The sequence below is a fragment of the Nannospalax galili genome, unplaced genomic scaffold (genome assembly GCF_000622305.1).
Source record: "Nannospalax galili isolate Female #2095 unplaced genomic scaffold, S.galili_v1.0 scaffold380, whole genome shotgun sequence".
NCBI classification, from domain to species: domain Eukaryota; kingdom Metazoa; phylum Chordata; class Mammalia; order Rodentia; family Spalacidae; genus Nannospalax; species Nannospalax galili.
Window position 1 is genome coordinate 6040128 of NW_008348568.1, and position 20875 is coordinate 6061002.

The following is a 20875-nucleotide window of genomic DNA, read 5'->3' on the forward strand; positions in this document are numbered from 1 at the left end:
CACAGGTGCAGCAGACCTGTGGCTCCCGAGTGCCTGCTGCAGGCCCTCACTTCGACGTCAGTGCAGTGAAAAACACGTGACCTAATGTCCCTGGGACCCGAGAGGAAACTGCGTCTAATCTTAGATCCTTCCGTCCAGAAATTTGTATAAGGTCAGGGAAGGCGACTGGGCTGTCTGTTCCTTTCCCAGCCCATGTCCTCCATCTGTACACCACTCCTGGGTCCCCTATGCTTCTGGGAAAGAAAAGGAGGCCAGAATGCAAAGAGTTAGTCTGTAGACACGCGCCAGCTGTTGAAGTGTTTTACAGGCATTAACTCTAGTGCTCACTGTGATCCCACAGAAGAGGCTGTCACTTATAGATGCGAGTCTATGGCCTCGAACTTATGGTCTGGTGCTGCCCACAGTGGTGACCTATAGGAGGTTTCCAGGGTGTTTTGGGCCACCTGTGACTTCCACTTTAAGATCACAGATTGGAACCTAGAGCTGGATCAGGTGTGACTAGGGCAGCGGGCTTGGGCTCATCACTCTTCTGTTGCTAGTGCAGCCCTGCTGGCAACCATCCCTGGGGCCTGCACAGCCCTGGATGACAATAATGCCCCTTTGCCTCTCAGGGAACATGTCATCCCTGTTTGCAAGGAACACCAAGAGCTTGGTGAGAGAGCTGGGCAGGAAGGGCGAGCTGGTGCCGGTGGACAGCCTGAACAGTGCTAGGCGCCTGCATCCTTTCTGCCTGGTGAGGAAGAAGCACAGGCAGCACCTCTGGCCTTGGGACACACCGCTCATTCCCACGGACTTCTCCCTCCTGGATATACTGGACCCCTGCTGTCCGGTCCCAGGTATCATCTATGGAGCTGTAGAGTGGATCAGGACTCCCAAAGGAGGAGGATGAACATGCAGAAAAAACCAGGCACTCAGAGATCAGTGGGTGAGCCTGATAGGTGCATGGCCCCCACAGTGCCATGTGGCCTATGTGTAGGAGAAGGATAGGCCATTTCTTTCTGTGTTCCGTCTGTGAAAATCATGGTGAACAATCATGTTATTTCAGTTCTTAAAATTTTTTTAAAGTTAGCATATGAATACTGGGTTTCATTGCAGAATTTTCTTTTTAATATTCTATTTATTATTTTTATTTATGTGTATGAGTGTCTTGCCTGCATGTGTATAAGTGCATCCTTGTCATAAAATGCCCATAGAGGCCAGGATACCCTTGAACTGGAGTTACAGATGGTTGTTAGCTGCCATGTGGGCACTGAGACCTGAACCCAGGTCCTCTGCAAGACCAGTCAGTGCTCTTAACCACTAAGCTATCTCTCCAGACCCCCAGCATTTTCTTTTTTAAGGCCTGTAGCCTGGGCCTCTCTTTCCACAGAGGTGAACCGCAGCAGTCCCATCCACATCTGGGAGAAGGTGGCAGGAGGGGGATCCGGAGCTGTGAGCCTGAGCACTGGGCTTCAGGGCCAGGTGACAGGGAGCACCGGGGCTACCTGCATCTCTGCCATGGCTGTGCAGACACTCTGGGTTTCCCCACACACCTGGGAGAAGCTGGTTGAGAAAAGGTGAGGGTCAGAGCAGGTTTGTGGGCAGCTGGGCTCTTGGCTGGGATCAGAGGGCATACTCCCCTCACCCACCCCAGGTTTGAATAAGGAAAAAACAAAGCGCTCTGCCAGCCTGAAGCCTCATGAAACACTTGAGATAGCAGGCTAGGACTGCAGGAGACCTGTGGGAGCAAGCCCTGGACCCAGGAAGAGGTCAGAGGTGTCAGGCCAGATGTACCCAGAGCCAGGGAAGGAAACAGAACCATGGGAGTGTGAAGCAAGAGGGAGTGGTGCAACAATGACAAATTGAGACACACCCACCTGAAACTGGTAGCCACTTAGTTGTTGTGGGAGTCACCAGGCAGTACCAGGAGCTCAGTGGTGCCAGGTTTCCAGGGTTAGCAATTTAGAGCTTTCAAATCAATGTTAATATTATCTCCAAAAATGTAAATGTCATATGGGACAAATAACATATGCCTTTTTATGCAATCTCATTTCTGCCTCTGATCTGAACATCTGAAACCTTGTAGAAGGGCTATGTCCCAGGCTTTCTTCAGCTTCTCCCTTTTTCTGGCAACCCTCCTCTCACCTTAGACAACAGAGTAGTCATGGTCCATCCCTGGCCAGGCCAGCCCACTGTTCCCCCTAGCTGCTAAGATCAGCGCACAGGGGGATAAGCCTGGGAAGACTCTGGACTCTTGAACTGGGCAGAGGCAGAGACCCCCCCTCCCTCTTCTGCTCTACTTCTACCTTCTAGGAAACTAAGATCTCCCAGGCCCTCCTTCCTCCGGGAGCTGCAGAGTCGGAAGGAGAGGGAGAGCCTGTATGTGGTGACTGAGGCTGTGGAGAGCCTGCAGGATGCCACGCTTCAGAGCCAAAGCAGAGTGCAAGGAGCCGGGCAGCTGTCCCTCCTTGGGCTGGGCCAGGTTCAGGTGTGTAGTGTGCAGGTGTTGAGTGGGTGGGAAGCACGGTTGTAATACTGAACAACAATCTCAAGAGGGCAGCCTACCAGAAAGTCACTCCATCTCAGTGAATGGAATCCTTGGAGGTGTGTGCATGGTCTCAACTCTGCCAGCATATTTCCATCACCTGAGAGGTATTTTTCTGGAATTTCTGTTGTCTCTCTTCCCTCCTCTTTCCTTCTCTCCCTCCCTCACTTCCTCTCTCCTATTGTTTTGATTCGGAGTATTGAGGCCCATTTGGACTCAAGTGATCCTTCTACCTCAGCCTCCCAGCTACCTGGAGACAGAAACAGACATGACACCTGTGGGCACCAGTTGTTTATCACTGGTCTAGAATAACACCTCATCACTGGCATTGCTTGAGATTTTCCAGATGATTTCTGTAACACAATGTAAGAGGATTTGCATCCACTTTGGAGCTGGGCACACCTGGGTACAAACCCTGGCTCTGCCCCTGGCCACTGTGTGACATTGGACAAGATGAGATTCTCTAAGTTTTCCTGTGAATGAAGTCAGGTGATGACCGCTGCAGTGTGGCAGGTGTGCGGCCCGTGGTGAGTGATGACAACCTTTCTGCCTGGCATCTAGGCCAGCTCTGTCCTTGGGTCATAGTCTTTGCCTCCTTACTGTCAAACAGGAAGGCTGGGTCTCACATACACAGCGTAGGGCTCAGGGGCTCACTGCGGGGACTTCAGACACAGATGGCTCCAGCTGCTCAGCATCTGATGAATGCAGGTGACTACAGGTAAGGACCACCTTAGGGGAGCCTTGGTACCATAATGGAGTGCTACCTGGAAGCACTCTACAGACCTTACATCCTGATGATTTCAGGAGGTATATACGTTATGATTGTTCTTTCCATGAGAAAACAGGGCACAAAGAAGCTCAGTTCTCTGCTGAGGACCACACTGCCCAAGTTTAAGCCTGAGCAATGCATCCAACCCATATTTGCTCAAGCCAACTAAATGGCAGCATGGCCTGCAAATGCAGAAGATGGCTGGACTTCTAACCCCACGTTCCTTCAGCAGATGACAATCTTCAGGACCCTCCCCCCATACACACCTTTGCTCAGATGTGAAAGGATAGGAATCTCATGCAACAGGGCAGGGGCACTGCCTTGGGGTTAAACATTTACTGCTGATCTCTCAATACATGGAGATGCTGAGTGTGTCATGGGATTGGGTTCTAGGTAGGGTGACCAACCTTCCTAGAATGCCTAAGACTAGGGCTTTCCCAAGACACAGGACTTGCAGTGCTACAACCCAGAGTCCCAGGACCTTCAGTTCTCTACCGGTGAGTGATGGGAAATTCCAAAATAATGCTGGCTCAAAGCAAGAAAAGTATTTTTCCCTTACACAAAAATACAGACAAGACCCAAAGAGCCCCAGGGGTAGACTGCTGTCCTTGGGGATCTAATCTCTATTTTGTTACTCTGCCACCATCTGCGTATGACTTCCACCTCATGGGCCAGGATGGCTGTGGTAGCTACAGTTATTGTGCCCATAAGCCCAGCCAACAGTAGAGGGGAAGGGAACAATGTCCCCTCCCTCACCCCAAACTTGCACATGCTACTTCTTGTGTGTGTCCCATCAGCCAAAACTTGGCTATGTGACCACATCTTGTTGCAAGGTGCTGCATGTGGAGACCTGTATTCAGGACAGCCGTGTACCTGCAGATGCAGGGGCTCTGTTTCTGTGCTCATAAGTAGCTCTTTCCCATGGGGAAGATGGAAATGGCCATGCAGACAGGGAAGCCCAGCTTTCAGGGCCAACTCCTCTGTCCCATGGCTTCCCTTCTCTGTACCTCGTTCTTCACGTGGAAAATGGGAGAGAAGGAGTTGGTGGCCACTTGGAGTCTGTGCAGCTGCCACACCCCATGCCTGTACCTCAGCTTTTCCCATAGTGAATGTACTACACTCTGGAACACACATTACAGGACAGAGCAAACTGATGTTTCTGTTGTGGGACTTCTTAAAGCTTTATCAAACAAAGGTACATTGTTTTGAGCCTAGAACGCCTTGAGCTATTTTCTGAAAATACCTTGTATGCAACACGTTCTACAGAATGCTGTTCTTGCTGCACGTGGAGGGTCTCTCTGTTCCACCTTCCACCTACCTTGGCCTTCAACCCCTGTAGCCCATTCCTGACCAAAAAATCTTGTCATAAAGAGGGACCCTGGCAGCTCTTCTATCTGCCTCCCAAACCTGACCCTGAAGCTTCTGGAGCCCCAAGAGCTGGTGTCCTGTTCTCCCTGCCTCCCTCACAGGTCCAGGGGCAGAGCCACATGGCTACAGAGAAAATGGTGAGAATCCCACAGGGCAGTGTCCTGGCCTACAGGGTTCTGTAGCTGGTGGTGGAGGAAGATGGCTGGGGTAAGCCCCCCACCCCCGGTCCCCCACTCCAACTCCTCCAGTCAGATCTCTGAGAGCTGTGAGGAACAAACAGAAAGAAGGAACCTCTACAATGCCCCTATCCCTCACCCCCACCTGTTTACCTGAGCAATGAGCTAATGAGCTGGCCAGGTCTTCCTCTTTGCAGCACCTAAAGAGACCTGACTTTTGTAGAAAACCCAGCCTGTCCCTGCTTGCCCTAGGGTATGGCAACATTCTACCAGAGGAAGTGCCCTTTTTATCTAATTGGGACAAAGTCTCACAAAGTGTCTGCCTACCTGTAGCCAGAGAGTGAGCAGAGAAACACAGTAGGCCTTGTTCCCCCAAACCATGTCTAAAACCAGTCACATCAGGAAACTGCCTCAGTGGTACCAGCTCCAGCTCTGGCCACTGGATCTCTAAGCTTGGCCTTGGGGTAGGGGAAGGAGGGAGACTGAAATAGCTTCCTCGCCCTCATGAGAGGGAAGAACGTATGTTTAGGAGCCACCTGTGTGACCCTGGCCATATCACTGTAGCAATTTCTACAGCAGGGCTCAGGTGGCTTGGGAGGCCATGTGCAATAACCGTGTAGAATACAGCCCCCTGCTGGCCAGCACTGAAGCTGGGGCTTCCTGACCACCTGTTCTTGGGTTTGTACTTTTCCCTGCTCTGCCACAGCAGCTGTCCTTCACCTCTCTGATGGGAGGCTCTGCAGGGACACCAGGGGAGGTAAGTGACTCTACCCAAAGTACATGACTCCCCTTTAGAGACTGCCCTGACATGGTTCTGTGGTCCCTTCCTAATACCATGTGGTCATCTGAGGTGTGACTCCACCTTACAGGTGGTGATTCAGAAACGCCAGCAGGTGTGTGCAGAATCACACCTGTTTCAAGCTCTGGGACCCTTGTCCATACTGAGTGTGGGAGCCTCATGCCTGTTCCAACCCCTGGTTCCCTCATCCATACATGGGAGGCTGATGCTTGTCTCTCCAGTCAGTCTAGAAGATGAGTCATCTCAGAGTCTGGGCCTGAGCCAGTCAGGGGTTTCAGGATCAGAGAAGCCTTGCAGCCCTAGAAAAGAAAGCTAGGTGTGGCTGTGCTCCCTCTGCAGAAGCACTGGGTCGGGGAGGGGAGAAGGAAAGGAGTAGGGTGGCAGGCCGGAAGGCCAGCTGAGACCTACGACTGCCTGTGCGGGGAGATGCTCTGGAAAGCCTGGTGAAGGAGTGAAGAAAGGAATGAAGTGCCCAGATGGTGTATGCTGTGTGATGGTAGCCACACAGGCCCATGCCTGTGACATTGAACATCCCAGGCCAGGGAGGCTGGGGCACCAAGGACCCATGGGCATGTGGCTGGGCATAAGAGCCAGTGGTTGCCCACCTGGTCTCTACAGGCATAGCCTTCAGCCAGGACCCAGAAGAGGAGCCTGACTTCGGGGGGCTGCAGGGCCAAGCAGGTGTCCAGGTGCAGGACTTGGCCACACTGTCCCCAAAGCTACGGGACACACTGCTGGGTACCTTCCAGGAGCTGCTCCAAGACCGTCAGACACTCCAGGTGCTGGAGGACATGGTGAGGCAAAGGTGCCTGATCAGAGAGAGGGCAGAAGAGACAGGAGCAGGGTGTATAGGCATGTCCTCAGCTGACAGGGCTGCCCTGCATCTTCTAAGCACACAGCTGGGATGGTAAGGCAAATCTCAGTGTCAACTACTGACATAGACAGAAGCCCAAACCCCAATCAGCCCACCTATGAGGAGGAGGCTGGTTCAGTTAAGCTCAAGCCAAACCCTGGCTCCTTGCATCCTCATGGGCTCCCAGAAGTGGGAACAAGACCTCCAGTGGTAGCATGCACACACAGGGACTCTTCCTCATCCTTTCCCTACAGCTGGAACAGGCTATGGATACTGGGTTGCTGGGACATCTAGGGGGCCCTGGAGGCTTCATCCTAAGCATGCTTCAGGACTCCACTGGCAACATATCATCCTCACGAGGCAGGGCTATCCTCTACATTCTTGGAGCCCTAGCAGGTAAGAATAAGGGCCAGAGTTTATGAGGAGACCCCAGAGGGAAGGAGGTCTGTTGAAGCTTGGGTTACTCAGATGTGGGCTTGCTGAAGCTGGGAACTTCACCGACATCCCAGAATTTTCCTCTTAATAGTTCTGGGTGAGAACCAGCCAGATTTAGGGGCTGGCAATGAAGTTTCTTCCATTCATCCCTAAAGGTTCCATGACAATCGGGACCCGTGTGCCCTGCACTCTGTGTCCACTACTTTCTCTCTGCAGCTAGCCTTGCTTCAGGGACTCAGCCCATCACTAGCTCCACCAGGCACAGGGAGACAGGGGTTCCACAGAGACAACAGCTTCCCACCTGCCCTGCAAGGTCCCTCAATTTTCCTCCTTGCTCCTTCACTCTAGCCCAAACCACTACATGATGTCGCTGGAACAAGTCAGACCTACTCTTGCCTCAGAGCCTCTGTACTGACTGTTCCCTGCCTGGAACACAGAATAACCATGCCTTCTTCTTGAATACATGTCTGTGAAGAGTAGGTACCCAACATCTTCCTGGAGAAAAGGAGATGAAATACAGAGGCCCCAGGTCATGTGGGAAGCAGAGCTAGACATGCTGGAAGGATGCTGTTTTTTCCAAGGTTGGGGCAAATCTGGGCCAAGCTAGCTGGGGTTCTGGCACCAGGTCTGCACTAGCACTCTGAGTAGCCCTGGCCAAGGGTTTCTGAACCCTGGTTAACCCACTGCTCAAGGCCACCGACAGTGGAACAGCTTGAACATGTGAAAACCCTTTGTGAAATTCAATGCCAGCCCTTATGGACCGCTCCAGAGTGATGTGTTCCTGCTTTCCAGAACCTCTTGGGAAAGATGGCTTCGGAGGTGCCAAGACCCAGTGGGGCTTCTCCCCACCTTAGGGCTCCCGAGGTGCAGTCCTTCCTCCATCAGAGCCCATGAGGGACACAACATAGAATACCTGTGGTCTCTTCCATTTCTGAACCTCCTCTTTCCCTCACAGCACTGAGTGATCCCCAGCACTGCCTGTTGGCCCAGTCCCTGGAGAGACAAATCTTATCTCAGGAACTGGAGCTGGTGAGAGCTTCAAAGGAGGGGGTATTGAAATGCAGGGAGAGAGAGGGTACTTTGGAAGAGGATCAGGTGCCCATCTCCAAGAGCCTGTCATCAGCCCCCACTCACAGAGGGAGCAGGCTCTGGGTCTGGCCTTGCAGTCGACAGCTCTGAGAAGCCTCTTTCTAGGGAACCCACCCAGTCCTGCATCCTGAAGGTTTTACACACCCATTCCACTCAATGTCTCTGCCAGGCCTGAGAATGCAAAGGGAAAGAGTCCCATCTGTCTGCTCCAGTTGATAATGAAACACTGGATTGCACTCAAACAGGCGTTACCCAAGGGAGTCACGTCTTGAAGCTCATAAGCTAAAGGGGTGGGCAGCCTGGCAGAATGGCAAAGGTTGAAAGGCCTGGGGAGTGCTAGAAAGCCTTCATTCCAGCCAGCAGCAACCAAGGGCACTGTGTACAGGTGGGGAGGTGGGCTGCATGATCCCCAGCACTGAATCCTATACTGCAAAAGCCTCAAGGCGGTGGCCAGGGAGCAGAGGCCCCAGGCTCCTGCTCCAGGGTGGGTGTCACCACCCAATGACCTAGTGGCCCGTGATCCTCAAGTTGTTCCTTGCAGGTGTCAAGCATCCTGGAGTCCAACTGTAATCAGATGGAGGGAGCAGCCTGTCCTCTGCCAACAGAAGTCCTCTGGGGCCTGCAGAATGAGGATGTGATCCTAGCCCTGAGCCTGGTGCAGAGCTGTGGGCTGGAGCTGGAGGAGCCCAGCTGCCAGCTCACCTGGGACCCTGTAGTGGTGCCACAGCTCTCTGCACTCTACGGGTGCCTCACAGGCCTGCAGCTGCTGGCTAGCCCCAGCCCTGGGCTCTCCAGGACAGTGCCTGAAGAGGGACTGTCCCTACAGCCATCTTGACTCCTGAAAGCTCAGGATATCAACTGACCCACTGGGCACAGTTCATGACAGCCCCACAGTGCACTCAGGACAGGTTCCCAGACATCAGAAACACCTGGCCAGAACAAGTTAAGCTAGGACCATAGCTTGAGTCAGGGTTCTTCCTGAGAACGGTGCAGGCCAGCTCCAAAACTGACTTAAGTGTCCTGCTGGGTGACCACTCCCAGCCTGTGAAATCAGCCTCTGTAAAAGGAGGGTGGTGAGATTTCCTAGGGCACAGGATGCTAGTGAGAACTTTCAAAATTATACATAACATGCTTAGAGGAGTGCTCCTGTCTTGGGTTGCTGAGCTGAATAATGCCACTCGGGGAAGCTGCTCTCCGGGGCAACACAGGACTCAAGACAACTGCCCTCCCTTGCACCTCCCTGCATCTTTCCTTTACCTACATTTTCCCACGGTAAGAGATACGGTCAAGCTGCTCAGGTCTCACCCAACTGCACCTGTCAGGGACTGTACAGGATGTCAGAGCAGGAGAGGAATCCTCAGCAAGAGACCAGAGGTTGAGCCCTTGCCTCCCAGATCAGGCCATTTTCAGTCTCCCCGATTGTGCAGTGGCTGGGTCCCTCTCAGCATCTCTTGTAGAAATGGATTTCTTCTGTGATAGTTTCTGGTAAAACCCACATTCTGCAACAAGGTGTTCTCTTTGTATGTGTCTGTGTGGGTATGTTTGTGTGGTTTTGTGTATCTGTGTATGTCTATCTCTGTGTGTGTCTTGTATCTATGTCAGTGTATATGTCTGTATGCATCTGTAAAACGTGTAAATCTGTACCTGTGTGCATCCGTGTCTCTGTGAGGAGCATGGACACCATGCAGAGGAAAAGCCCAAGGACGTGTTACAGCCAACAGGCCAGGGCCACAGGCCCCCAGTCCCAGCCTAGAGCTCTTAAATCTCTTGCTAGCAGACAGTAATAAACTTTACTAGGCCACTGGGACAGCACTCAAGGCAGACATCACCTGATAGTCCCCAGTTCAAGCAAGATTATCTTTTTTTACAGTGTGTGTGTGTGCGCCATGGCACCAATATGGAGAATAAAGGACATCTTGGGGGTTCCCTCCAACATGTGAGTCCTGGAGATTGAACTTGGGCTGTTAGCAAGCACCCTCACCCACTGAGCCATCTCACTGGCCCCAAACAAAATCACCTTATATAGTCTTTTCTAAAGATAAACGTTAACAAAACAATAGTCATTGTTTTAAGTTTCATAGACGTGTGATTATTTTTGTATGGTGCTAAGGACTGAACCTAGAGCTTCAGAAATGGAAAGGCTGTACCACTGAGCTGCACTTCTGGCCAAAGAACATTTTAATTCCACATCCCATAAATGACCAGTATAGACATTTGGTCATTTACCCTTTTGGTCCTATGCACACATATGAACCGTCCTGCAGGGGGGAAAAATGGAGGTACCTGCAGCTTATTAAAACACGTGACATACTGAGTGCACGTCAGTACATTAATGCTCTGCAATATGAAAACTAAAGTTTCAGGCAAGGAAATCTTCAAACCCTCCAAAGTCTGGGGAGCTCTGATGTAGGAGAACAGCTACTGTGTCACACTTCACCTCTGGCACTTCCTGGTGGTGCTGGCCAGGGCTCCTCCTTGTGGGCAAATGAGAACAGACATTTTCCACTCTCAGCTACGTGGTCCACTCCAGCCAATCAACGTGAAAGTTCAGCCACCCTACCCCTCCCCATTTTCATCAGGAAGTACAGAGAGGCAACCACAGTGACTTGGACTCTTTACTGTCTTTAAGGATATAGAATAGAGTCCTTGCAAACAGTCTACTTGAGTCCTCTCCTGCAGTCTCAGCCCCTGCAGCCGCTCCAGGTCCACACCCTGACCTCACCTCACCCTCATGCCAGCCCCTTTCCCCTGCCTTCCAACTTCACTGCTCAGTTTGACCAAGGACTTGTCCTGTTCTCAGGAGGGAATGGGCAGAGAGGCAATGAAAGTGCCCCACCACGAACATGTTCACAAGGTGGTTCCTGCGTATGTGTCATCTATTTTTTAAGATCAACTTTCAATCATTTTCTGAAATTAGAAGTGACCATAATGTGACTATAAACACTACCACTAACAGGTTCATTCTGGAAAGCGAGGGTTCTGTCATTACCAACTGAGGTGAAATAAGCAAGACTCTCAAACCAACGGATTTGGGGTCGGGGAGCCTCTGACTATCAAGAGCTATGCGACTCCTGGCAAGTTTCTTAACTCTTGTGACCTTGTTCTCTGTAACAGGGACAAACTATCTCCATGTGTTTGTGTCACTTGAACAATAGGCTTACAGACAGTACCCCTTCACCCTCCCAGAGCCCACCTCACAGTGCTCACAGATGGACCTTGGCTATCACCTTCCAGCAGTAAGGCAGACTTCAGATCTGTTTGGGGCTAGCAGAGGAGGTAGTACTGGTGAGCTAGTCTTCCCGGCAGCTGGGAGATGAAAGTAGTGGATGTGCCTGTGGGTACCCTGTGCTGCTGTCCCTTCTCTGAGCCCAACAGCTTCTATAGACCAGAGGTAGGATGAGGAGGGTTGCTGTCACAGAAGCTGGTAGCAATAAGACAGGGCATCCTCAGAGCTGAATAGGCACTGGGACCTCTGTCAAGCAAACTGACCAAACAGCAGTATTTCCCCAGGCAGGGGCTGGGGGTGGAAGTGGTCTCAGAGGAGTAGTAATGAAACAGCTTGTCTAAAGGCCTCAAGATCCTGAGTTGAGTGTCAAGACAGGAAATGACTGTTTCACATTAAAATGCCAAATATAAGTGGACTCTCCATGTGCTTTACAGACACAGAGTGACTCAACTTTTTGGTGTGAAAGCCTAGCAACTTGACAAGCTATGCGCTTCACAAACCTGTGACGGAGGAATGTCAGCTCGGCAGCAGCACCAGCCCTCTGGAGAGGCTCAGGACCACCACACTGTTTTACAGACAAGGAGGCTACAGCTTCGGTGGCGCCGAAGAGCCCCTAAGGACACAGCCAACTACCAGGTGGCCCAGGCCCGACTGACTTAGAAAAGCTGTACTATTTTTCCTACACTATGAACTAGTCTTTTGGATTTTTTAAAAACCAGTATTACAAAGATTTTGCTATTTTAACAGGCAACTCTGAATTGACACTGGAGAATATCTGCCGATACAGATACACACTTTCACGCAGGCGGCTTCCTTAGTGCAGAACGCCCTCCATTTGTGGCCCTAGGACACAGCCTGTGGGACTCTGGACAGAGACTTAGTACTTACCTAGTTTGTGAACATGCTCCCTGAAGGAACATACCACTCCCAGGAGATTGCTGTTTAAAGTATCTACAGAGGCTGAGCTTGGGTAGAGCACTTACCTGGAATGGAAATGGGCCTTGGTTCCAACCCCAAGCACTGCAAAGTAATTAGAAAAAAAAAACAAACAAACAGTGGGGTTTATCAGCAGTTAAGGGTGTGTACTGCTCTTGTAGAGGATCCAAATTTAGTACCCAGCAGATGGCTGCCAGATGGCTCCCAACGACCTGGGACTCCAGCTCCAGGGCATCCTGCACCTTCCTCTGGCCTCCAGTGGCAGTTGCACTCGGTGCGGACACACACACAGAGCTGCTTTCATGTGCATCTACTCACACAAATATACAGAGTTAAAAATAAAATCTTTAACTGTGTTTAGGTCTCAAGTGTACAGGCCAATTGGCTGCCCACTCAGGGCACTACTACATTCAAACAGGAAGTTCTTATTAATCAGTTATGGGATCTATCATGGGCTCATTAAGATTATGCAGGGTTGTCTAGCACCCAAAACAATGAGAACCAGCACATTAGAATGAAAAACATGTGGACAGGGTATCAGGAATATAATATAGACTGTGGTGGTCAGAATACAAACAGAGCCCCTCACACCTACAAAATGTTACAGGCATTAGCCAGCTTGCTTCTTGTGAACACTCTAGAGAGGTATTCTGAGTATCTCCCACTTTATAAATGATGGCACATGAGACTTAACCAAAGTAACACTGAGTTGAAGGAGGAAACCCAGTGACTAAACCATGCTTTAACAGAGCCCATTAATACTGCCTTTGCTGACAGGACATGAGACATACACCGTTGATGATGTGGAACCAATCAATATTAAAGATCATGTTTCACATTGCTCATTTCAACAAGGAAGAAAAGAATTCCAACAAAGTAGTATAGTTTAGGTCCTCCCACGCTCACATATGCACACGAGCTCTGTTGGGTCATTTTCACAGGAATTTCTAGAGTAGCAGTTGCAATCTCAAATGAAACCAGAATGGCATTTTCAACTCAAAGACACTTAAACTCCAAAGACCAGATTTGAGCACAAATGCTTGTCCTATGACAAGCCTAAAATACTTGCTCAGTATTATAAGTCCAGAGCCCTAATCTAAATATGAGGAAACAGTAGTTGAAAAGTGCCACTCATCCATGGTGAGGGCTACAGAAACAGCGGAGAAACAGAAGGTATGGTTTGGTATCAGAGATGACACTACGGCTCACTCTACTCTTGGGAAGCAGGACACATGGGCTGGAAAGACGGTAAGTAGACATGCGCTGACAGACACTTTAGAAAACCATAAAGGGTGAAAGAAGGCCAGCCTGGGGACAAGACCTGCAAGCAGAAAAGCAGGCCGACCTCTGTGCAGGAGACAGGCCGACCCTGCTAGGTCATTGCGGCCCTCTGCTCAGCCTGTGCCCAGCCCCAGAAACCATCACTCCAAGAGCAGACTCCTGAGCAGAGATCAGACCTGGGAGGTGAGAAGATGCCACCATGCTCTCTGGGCTCCATGAATGGAGACAGCCGCTGAGGCTGTGCCCCTCCCCTGGTGGAAGATGCTTCTCCATCACACTGCAGGACTGCACTCCTGCCACAAATAACAATAAACGAACGAGGAGTCTATGTTCAATAAAATTTTATTTATGAACACTGGAATTTGAATTTCATATACTTTTCTCATGCTACAAAATATTTTTTCAACCTTTTAAAAAACATGTTATCCTTTTTTTTTTTTTAAACCTTTTAAAAATCATTCTTAATTCACAGGCTGTGTAGGTACAGAGGGAGGAGGGTTGGCCCACAGACTGGGCTGCTGATCCCTAGGCTACAGTTAAAAGATTTTTCTTCCCATTTAATCTTCAACATGCAGAATGTGAATGATGTTACCTGAAAAGGTCACAGCGGTATCACTACATCTAATCCATTTATTGTTCTCATTCGCTCGATTCAAGCACTCACTTGGCACCTATTCCGATTTAGGTACTGTGCAAGCTCCTTCCTTGAGACCAAAAAGGAAAACAAAAAGCTCACATCGTCTCCTCAGCATTCAGACACTGTATTCTCAAGAGCATCAAAAGTACCAACACTACTTTGTGAGATAGTTATATTTGATGCCTACAGTGACTATAACAAATTACCACCAACTAGGTGGCTTAGAACAACAGAAATCTATTTTTTTCCACCACATCAGAGGATAGAAGTCTGAAATCAAAACATCAGCAGAGTTGGTTCCCTCAGGAGGCTCTGATCGGAACTGTTCCACAACCCTCTCTCGGTCGTGGCCCAGGAACTTCTGGCTTGTAGACACTCTGCCTCTATTCTCCCAGGGCCTCCACTGTGTCTGTGTCTGTTTTGCTTTCTTTTTTCTTAAACCATTTGTCAATGGATTTAGGACCCACCCTAATCCAAGATGATGTCATCTCCAGGTCCTTAATTTCACCTGAAAATGCCTGTTCTCCAAATGAGGTCATCTTTACAGGTTCCAGGCATGATCTTTTCGGGGTGCATCATTCAACCCATTACAAGACTGTTAGAAGACAAAGCCTGTATCATCCCAAGAGTTTTTCAGGAGAAAGCAACAGAAGCTGATCTTTGAAAGATGAGAGCTGGTGCTGGTCAGAGGACACGAGGGAGAAGGGCAGTCATGGTCCAGCTGCAGCCAGACCAAAATTACAAAGCAACACTGCAAGAACAATCAGGAAACAGCAAGTAGTTAAGCTTGGCTGGAGAACGGGGTGTGAAGCAGGACAGGCGGGAGGAGGACAGAGTCAGCAGGAACTCGATCACCAAGTGCTGTGTGTGCCATATCCGGCACTATGGTCAAGGAGGTCCTGAGGGAAGCCTCTGTGATTCTCCTTCATGGTTAGCCATTTTAACTGCACCACACCGTCAGATGAACCTGCCATTAAACTACTGACAAGACTGAATATGACAATCTTTAAGCAGCCTCTCTCAACCATAAGATTTTGACTTCATGACCTAGATTTTATGAACTTAAAACATGTGGTAGCTTCCGGCCACTAGTGAGATTTCTTCCTGGGAAGTCATTGTTCACTGTCCCCAGTGTCAAGGGCTGATCATCCATCCTTCCAAACACCCTGTGCTTCCTTGCTGCCCTTTCATTCCTGAAACCGAGAACTGAAAAAGTGTGGCTTTCCTTCTGCTTCTATGCCCATACAAGAATAAATCAGAATAGAAGTCAAGTCTATGACACAATCACTGGTCGCCTTATACACAGCAGTTTTAAAAGCAATTAAAATTATGTACACAGACAACGGTAAAGAAAAATACAATTGAAAACCCCCCGCTATCCTCTAAGAGAAGGAAAAATTATGTAATATGTATATGCATTCCATAAAAATATACACAGTGAAACCTTCAGAAGGCTTAAAACAAAACCTCAGTAAACCAAGCCACACTTAGAAAAAGGAAAGCTGATTTTTATTTTATCAACAGCCATTCTTAAACATGAACATGCATACGTAATATTCTACGCACACATCACAGTTTTTAACGTTAGTTAATAAAGGTTAAACACACAACATACATCCTTACAAAAAAAAGTCAAAATGCAAACTCAAAACTTTAAACAAAAGTCTTACTAATTTAAAAAAGTTTGTGTTGGGTACCATTTGTACAACACAGTTAATTTAAACATTTTCCTTTTGGCTGCACATGAAAAAGCGGCAGTAGAAAATAAAGTCATGGAGGGTTTTAAATAGCGAATAGGCAGTTCTGCCATGCAGGAGAAGCAATATTAAATATTAGTTTTCAAAAAAAATCCACATTTAAAAATATTTAGTTCAAGTCACAGAACTTTTCTCAGTAGAGACCTCAATGCAATGCATAATTAGCTGCCTTAGATGGCCTGTTTTGAAAGGACAACATCCCTTTCAAAGTAGTATAACTTTACTGATTTGGCACAGAAAAGAAGTCTTAAGAACAAGAACATGATTAAAAAAGTGGGAAGAGGAACAGAGGAAAGAATACCAGCAAGAATAACTGAGATAGAAATTGCAATCACTAAAAACTGCATTCTCAGTCACTGCAGAACACTGTCAGAGCTCCATCATGGAGGTGCTTACTCCACAACTGTTATTGCAGCATGGATTTGATTTGCTTGGAGGTAGTCTCATCATTCAAATGTTTTGTTGTATACCTGAAAGAAAAAGAGTGATGAGCTCTGGAAAATTACATTCTGCACTGGGTTGTATAATTATGGGACCAGGGACCAGGGAAATCTCTCACAAAATTATGCCTTTGCACTGCAACTTGAATCCTATTCATGGTCAGCACTGCCTACCTCCCCATACATATGGAGCACAACAGTCATTGGCTGTTTCACCTAGCCACAACTAACCTGTTGAAATGATTAGCTAAACTCTGAAAGAACCAACCAGCAACCTCTCATTGACAGAAAAATGATAGTTCTATCCAGGGGATTGGCAAATTATGGCCCATGGGCTAAATCTAGTTCTTCACCTATTTTTGAATGGCATGGGAGTTAAGTAAATAAACATTTTACATTTTGGATGGCTGAAGGGGAAAAAAAAGTCTAAAACACAGGTTGCTGTTAACATGAAATCATATGAAATTCAAATTTCAATTATTTGCATGTAAAAGTTATATTGGAGGAAGAGGAGTGGGCCATATAAAACCAGAATACATTGTATGCATGTATGAAATCCTCAAATAATAAAAGTATTATATTTAAAAAGTGGCATTGGAAAATACCCAAACTGGTTAACTTAAGTATTATCTGAGGTCATAGCCTTGGCACAACAGAAGACTTACGTAGCTATGACAGAAAACAAAAAGCCCACAGAGCCTAGATATTTACTCACTTTCCGGCCCCTTACAGTTTGACTCTAAAAATACTTCAACTACTGTTGTCACACCCATAAAATATCTTAATTCTCCAAGTTTCTCATTTCCAGATAGGTTTATTTTGATCAAGCATGCAAATCCAAACTCAGAATTCAAAAAACAAAATACGCTGAGTGACTAATTTAAGAGGATTCAACCTGGATTCCTTTAAATAAAACACCACCAGTAAACAAGTCTACAATGTGTCACATACTGTTTCAAGAGTTGCTAACCAATAGGGCACTGATCTTACAGAAAGCCCGGGAGCAAAGAGTTGACGAAGAGACTGCAGAGCAGGAAAATAGCTCACAAGGACACGTGGTGACCAGCGTACAGGATCTGGAGGTCAAGGGCAATGAAAGTCACTAAGTAGGTGGCTTCATTTACGTTTTGAAAGGATGACTTTTGATGTGGAGGCGTGCTGTGGGGAGCTACAGGATGATCAATCAGGACCTGCTACTAGGTAGTAAAAGAATATCCAAGACTTGGACCAGATTAGTAACAACAGAGACAGGTGTGCAACTCTTAAATGTGGAATGCATTTTGGAGATAATTCAAACAGATGAATTTAGTTTATAAGAATTTTACATATACTCTTCAAGGACTACATCATTTTAAGTAGGTATACACAGATGATCTCTCCATGCTACAGGAATTTAAACAACTCCTGTTAAGCTTATTTACAATGAATCTGTACTCAAGTAGATCTTTGGAAAGGTGAAGAGAGACACATGTTTATTACATATCTGATATTAACTACCTACTGTTTTACTAAGTAGTCACTTACAAACTGTTCTCATATTACTGAACAGACACAGCAGTGCCTGACACATAACAGGTGCTCAGAGGCTAAAAGGAAGTTGCCAGGGTGGGAAAGAAGGCCATGAAGAACTATTTAGAAAAACTGGCTTTCCACTGTAGAAGGGTTAACAGTGTTTCTACTCAGCAATGTGCTGTGGCACGTAAGGAGCTGTGTTTGCCCTCTCCCAGGACACGCACGCGCGCGGGCACACACACACACACAAACTTAAAAAAAAAAAAAAAAAAAAAGAATACAGCTGATTATTGGTGGGTAAGGGAGTTGATCTTCTTTAAGGGGAGAGACTCTAGATAGGCTGACTAGACTCTAGTGGATGAACTTGCACTAAGGGACATCTGGGTATACAAACTTGACTCAACAGGCCTTAACATATATGACAAAATGCATGAAATCTGGTGGGGGGGGGCTATGGGAGGTGCAGATGGAGGAGTATAAAGATGATTAAGATGTTTTGTATGAAGTGCACAAAAATTCAGTAAAAAATATACATTGAAAAAAAAGAAAAAAAAATATTCCATCCAGCATTCTTAGGAGCTTTAGTACCTAAAACAAGTGAAACTAAACTAAGAAAATACATGAAATAATGACTAATCATTTTCTTTTCACTATATGAAATACAAAAATGACATACACATGTGTTCATGAATACAGAAATACAACTATACTGCATTACAGAAAAAGAATGAATTAGAAACACTGCATAAGAAATTGTTTGTATACAGCTATAATTACCTACCTGTGTGAGGAAAAACCCACTAGAAAGCTATATGCCAAAATGGTAATACTAGCTAATTTCAACATTGTTAAGATTACACGATTCCTTTTTCTTTAAGTTTCCTGTTTTTAAGTTTATTCACAATCAGCATATACTAAAAAATAAGAAAGCAATCCTGCTTCAAAGGGGCAAAAAGGGGCCAGGCAGAGGCAGGGGGATCTCTGTGAGTTCGAGGTCAGCCTGGTCTACATAGCCAGTTCCAGGTCAGCTGGGGCTACAGGGAGACCATGTCTCAAAAAGACCAAAAAGGGGTGGGGGGCAGGGCACAAAGAGTACAGCCAAAATTCAGAGTCAGGATGTGAAGCTGCCATTCTCATCTATACACACGTTCCTCACTGCATAATGCTGTGCTCACTGCTTGGAGGTGGCATTACCAATAAGCAAAACGAGACCTTCCCATTTCCAGCTTGAATATCTTCATATCCTTTAGGTGTATTCAAACATGCACATGGCAATCACTTTGCTTAAGTAACTGACATGCTCAGTATACACACCTGAGAGCATTTAGAAGGCCTTCTACACTATTAGGAGGCTGGTCCTTCAGAACTTTGATACAACCTTTCATCTACAGAGAAAAGAAAATGGAAAAGTAAAATATCTGCTTTTTATAAAACATTCATTTTCATAATAGTAAAACAAATTGAAACCACAACTATAGAACTGGAAGAGATTACATACTAGAAATGCCAAATTATTCATTCCTAGAAGCAGGAGGAACGACCACATATTATTTTCAGTCTCTCAGTGAAACAAAACTTTCTGAGAATCAGTCAAACTAAAGTACTACCCACAAGAGTGAGAAACAAAGGTTTTGACAAGGGAAGACATCCAGAAAAAGGTGCTACACAGCTGCTTGAAGGTGAGAATGGATCTGCTCTAGGAAAAGACAAGCTTCCCAGGTAGAAGCAGCCTATGAAAGACAGATAGGAATCCTGCAGAGCTGGGAGGGAAAGCTAGCAAGCCCTGAAGGCCAGGGTGACTCATCTAAAATGGACACAGGCAGCAGGAACTCATACTGCAGCTCAAAAGCAGAACTCAATGAAGGGGGTATTTAGAGACCAGCCTGGTTGTAAAAAAGCACAGTAGCATAGAAACACCACAGGCTCTGAAAACAAGAAAGATGTACGTTTAGTCTCCTACCCACCATGTACCAGGATTCGATTACTTAATTTCCAAAAGTTAAGTTGCTCTGTTAGTGAAAGGGACATCCTAAGAGTATTTTCAGAGGCACATGGGGGAATCAGTGTAAACTCTCTGGGGCAGGGATACCACACAGGAGTTAGCTAATGCTAACTTGTTTTTCTTCACATAAGTGAAAGCTAGCACTCCACAATTGAGATTCCAAATGCTAAGGGCCTGAACTAGCAACAACAGGGAAAGAAAATACATGACACACAGTAATTAAAAGTACCAGACTGGTGGAACTAACCTTCTTGGATGTTTAACAGACATACTTTGAAGCCTATAATAATTTGGTCAGAGGGATATAAAGGACAGTTTTTGCTCTTTGCCCTCCTAGGTCGACTAGTTCCAGGGGACTATGAGCATCTCTCAAAATGTCCTGTAATTGTGGTGGGTCACCTCTTCTCTTGATCAAGGAGGCCGAGGAGACCCCACCAGATGGACTTGAACCAGTGTCCAGTCTACAAAGAGGAGGATCAACACAGAGGATTCATTTCCTCCATGCTTCCGAAACGAAGCCAACCATGGTCGAGCAGGACCTTTGACTTATCTTCACATAGGTGGAACTGGTAAAAGAAAGGAGCCAGGGCCTCCTCCCAAGCCGGGCCAACTGTATGGCCTTAAACATCCAAAAGAAAAGTATAATCAAAGATTAAAGGGGCTAATAAAATTTCTTAAGAGTCCATTTGCATAGCTAAAGGCTACATAACAAGCAACAATGCCAGATAGGAGATACCTTCTTTTGAGTTGTTGCCCAGGGTGACCAAAGGGCCTCCCACATAGTAACCCAGCATAGAAATGGGAAAATGAACAGCAGACCCCAATCTTATCTAAAGGAATATTGACAACTGATTGCTGCTAGATGAGGAACAGCTGACCCTCCTAAAACAAAGACTTCTAGATAGGCTGACTAGATTCACCAGAAGGACAACTAGTGGGGAATGGCTGGGGGTGCTGACAACACAGCAGACAGTAGCAGGGATATCAGAGTATAAGGGCTCTAGTAGGGGGAGGGAGGCTATGGAAGAGTGCCATCTGGGAAGTGGGTGTATAGTTGAATAAGGTGGTTTG

General features: G+C 47.2%; 2 protein-coding genes across 9 annotated transcripts in view; one reads left to right on the forward strand and one right to left on the reverse strand.

Annotated features, from left to right (window-relative positions):
• The first annotated feature begins 616 nt into the window (after nucleotides 1–616).
• LOC103743936 (gasdermin-A-like) lies at nucleotides 617–8848 on the forward strand. Its single transcript, XM_008845499.1, is given in 9 exon segments — nucleotides 617–836; nucleotides 1370–1556; nucleotides 2293–2467; nucleotides 4763–4868; nucleotides 5547–5594; nucleotides 6255–6430; nucleotides 6744–6885; nucleotides 7880–7953; nucleotides 8555–8848. Coding segments are annotated over 9 exon segments (1422 nt in total).
• Nucleotides 8849–13844: 4996 nt separating this feature from the next.
• Nucleotides 13845–20875, reverse strand: part of Fam49b (family with sequence similarity 49 member B) — a 121203-nt gene continuing 114172 nt past the window's right edge. For all 8 annotated transcript variants that reach the window (XM_029569538.1, XM_029569543.1, XM_008845475.3 and 5 more), the window contains 2 exons: nucleotides 19117–19187; nucleotides 13845–16320 (listed from right to left, as the gene is read on the reverse strand). In XM_029569538.1, coding sequence (XP_029425398.1) covers nucleotides 16257–16320; nucleotides 19117–19187 — 135 coding nt within the window. In that variant the 3' untranslated portion in view covers nucleotides 13845–16256. The remainder of the gene's footprint in view (nucleotides 16321–19116; nucleotides 19188–20875) is intronic.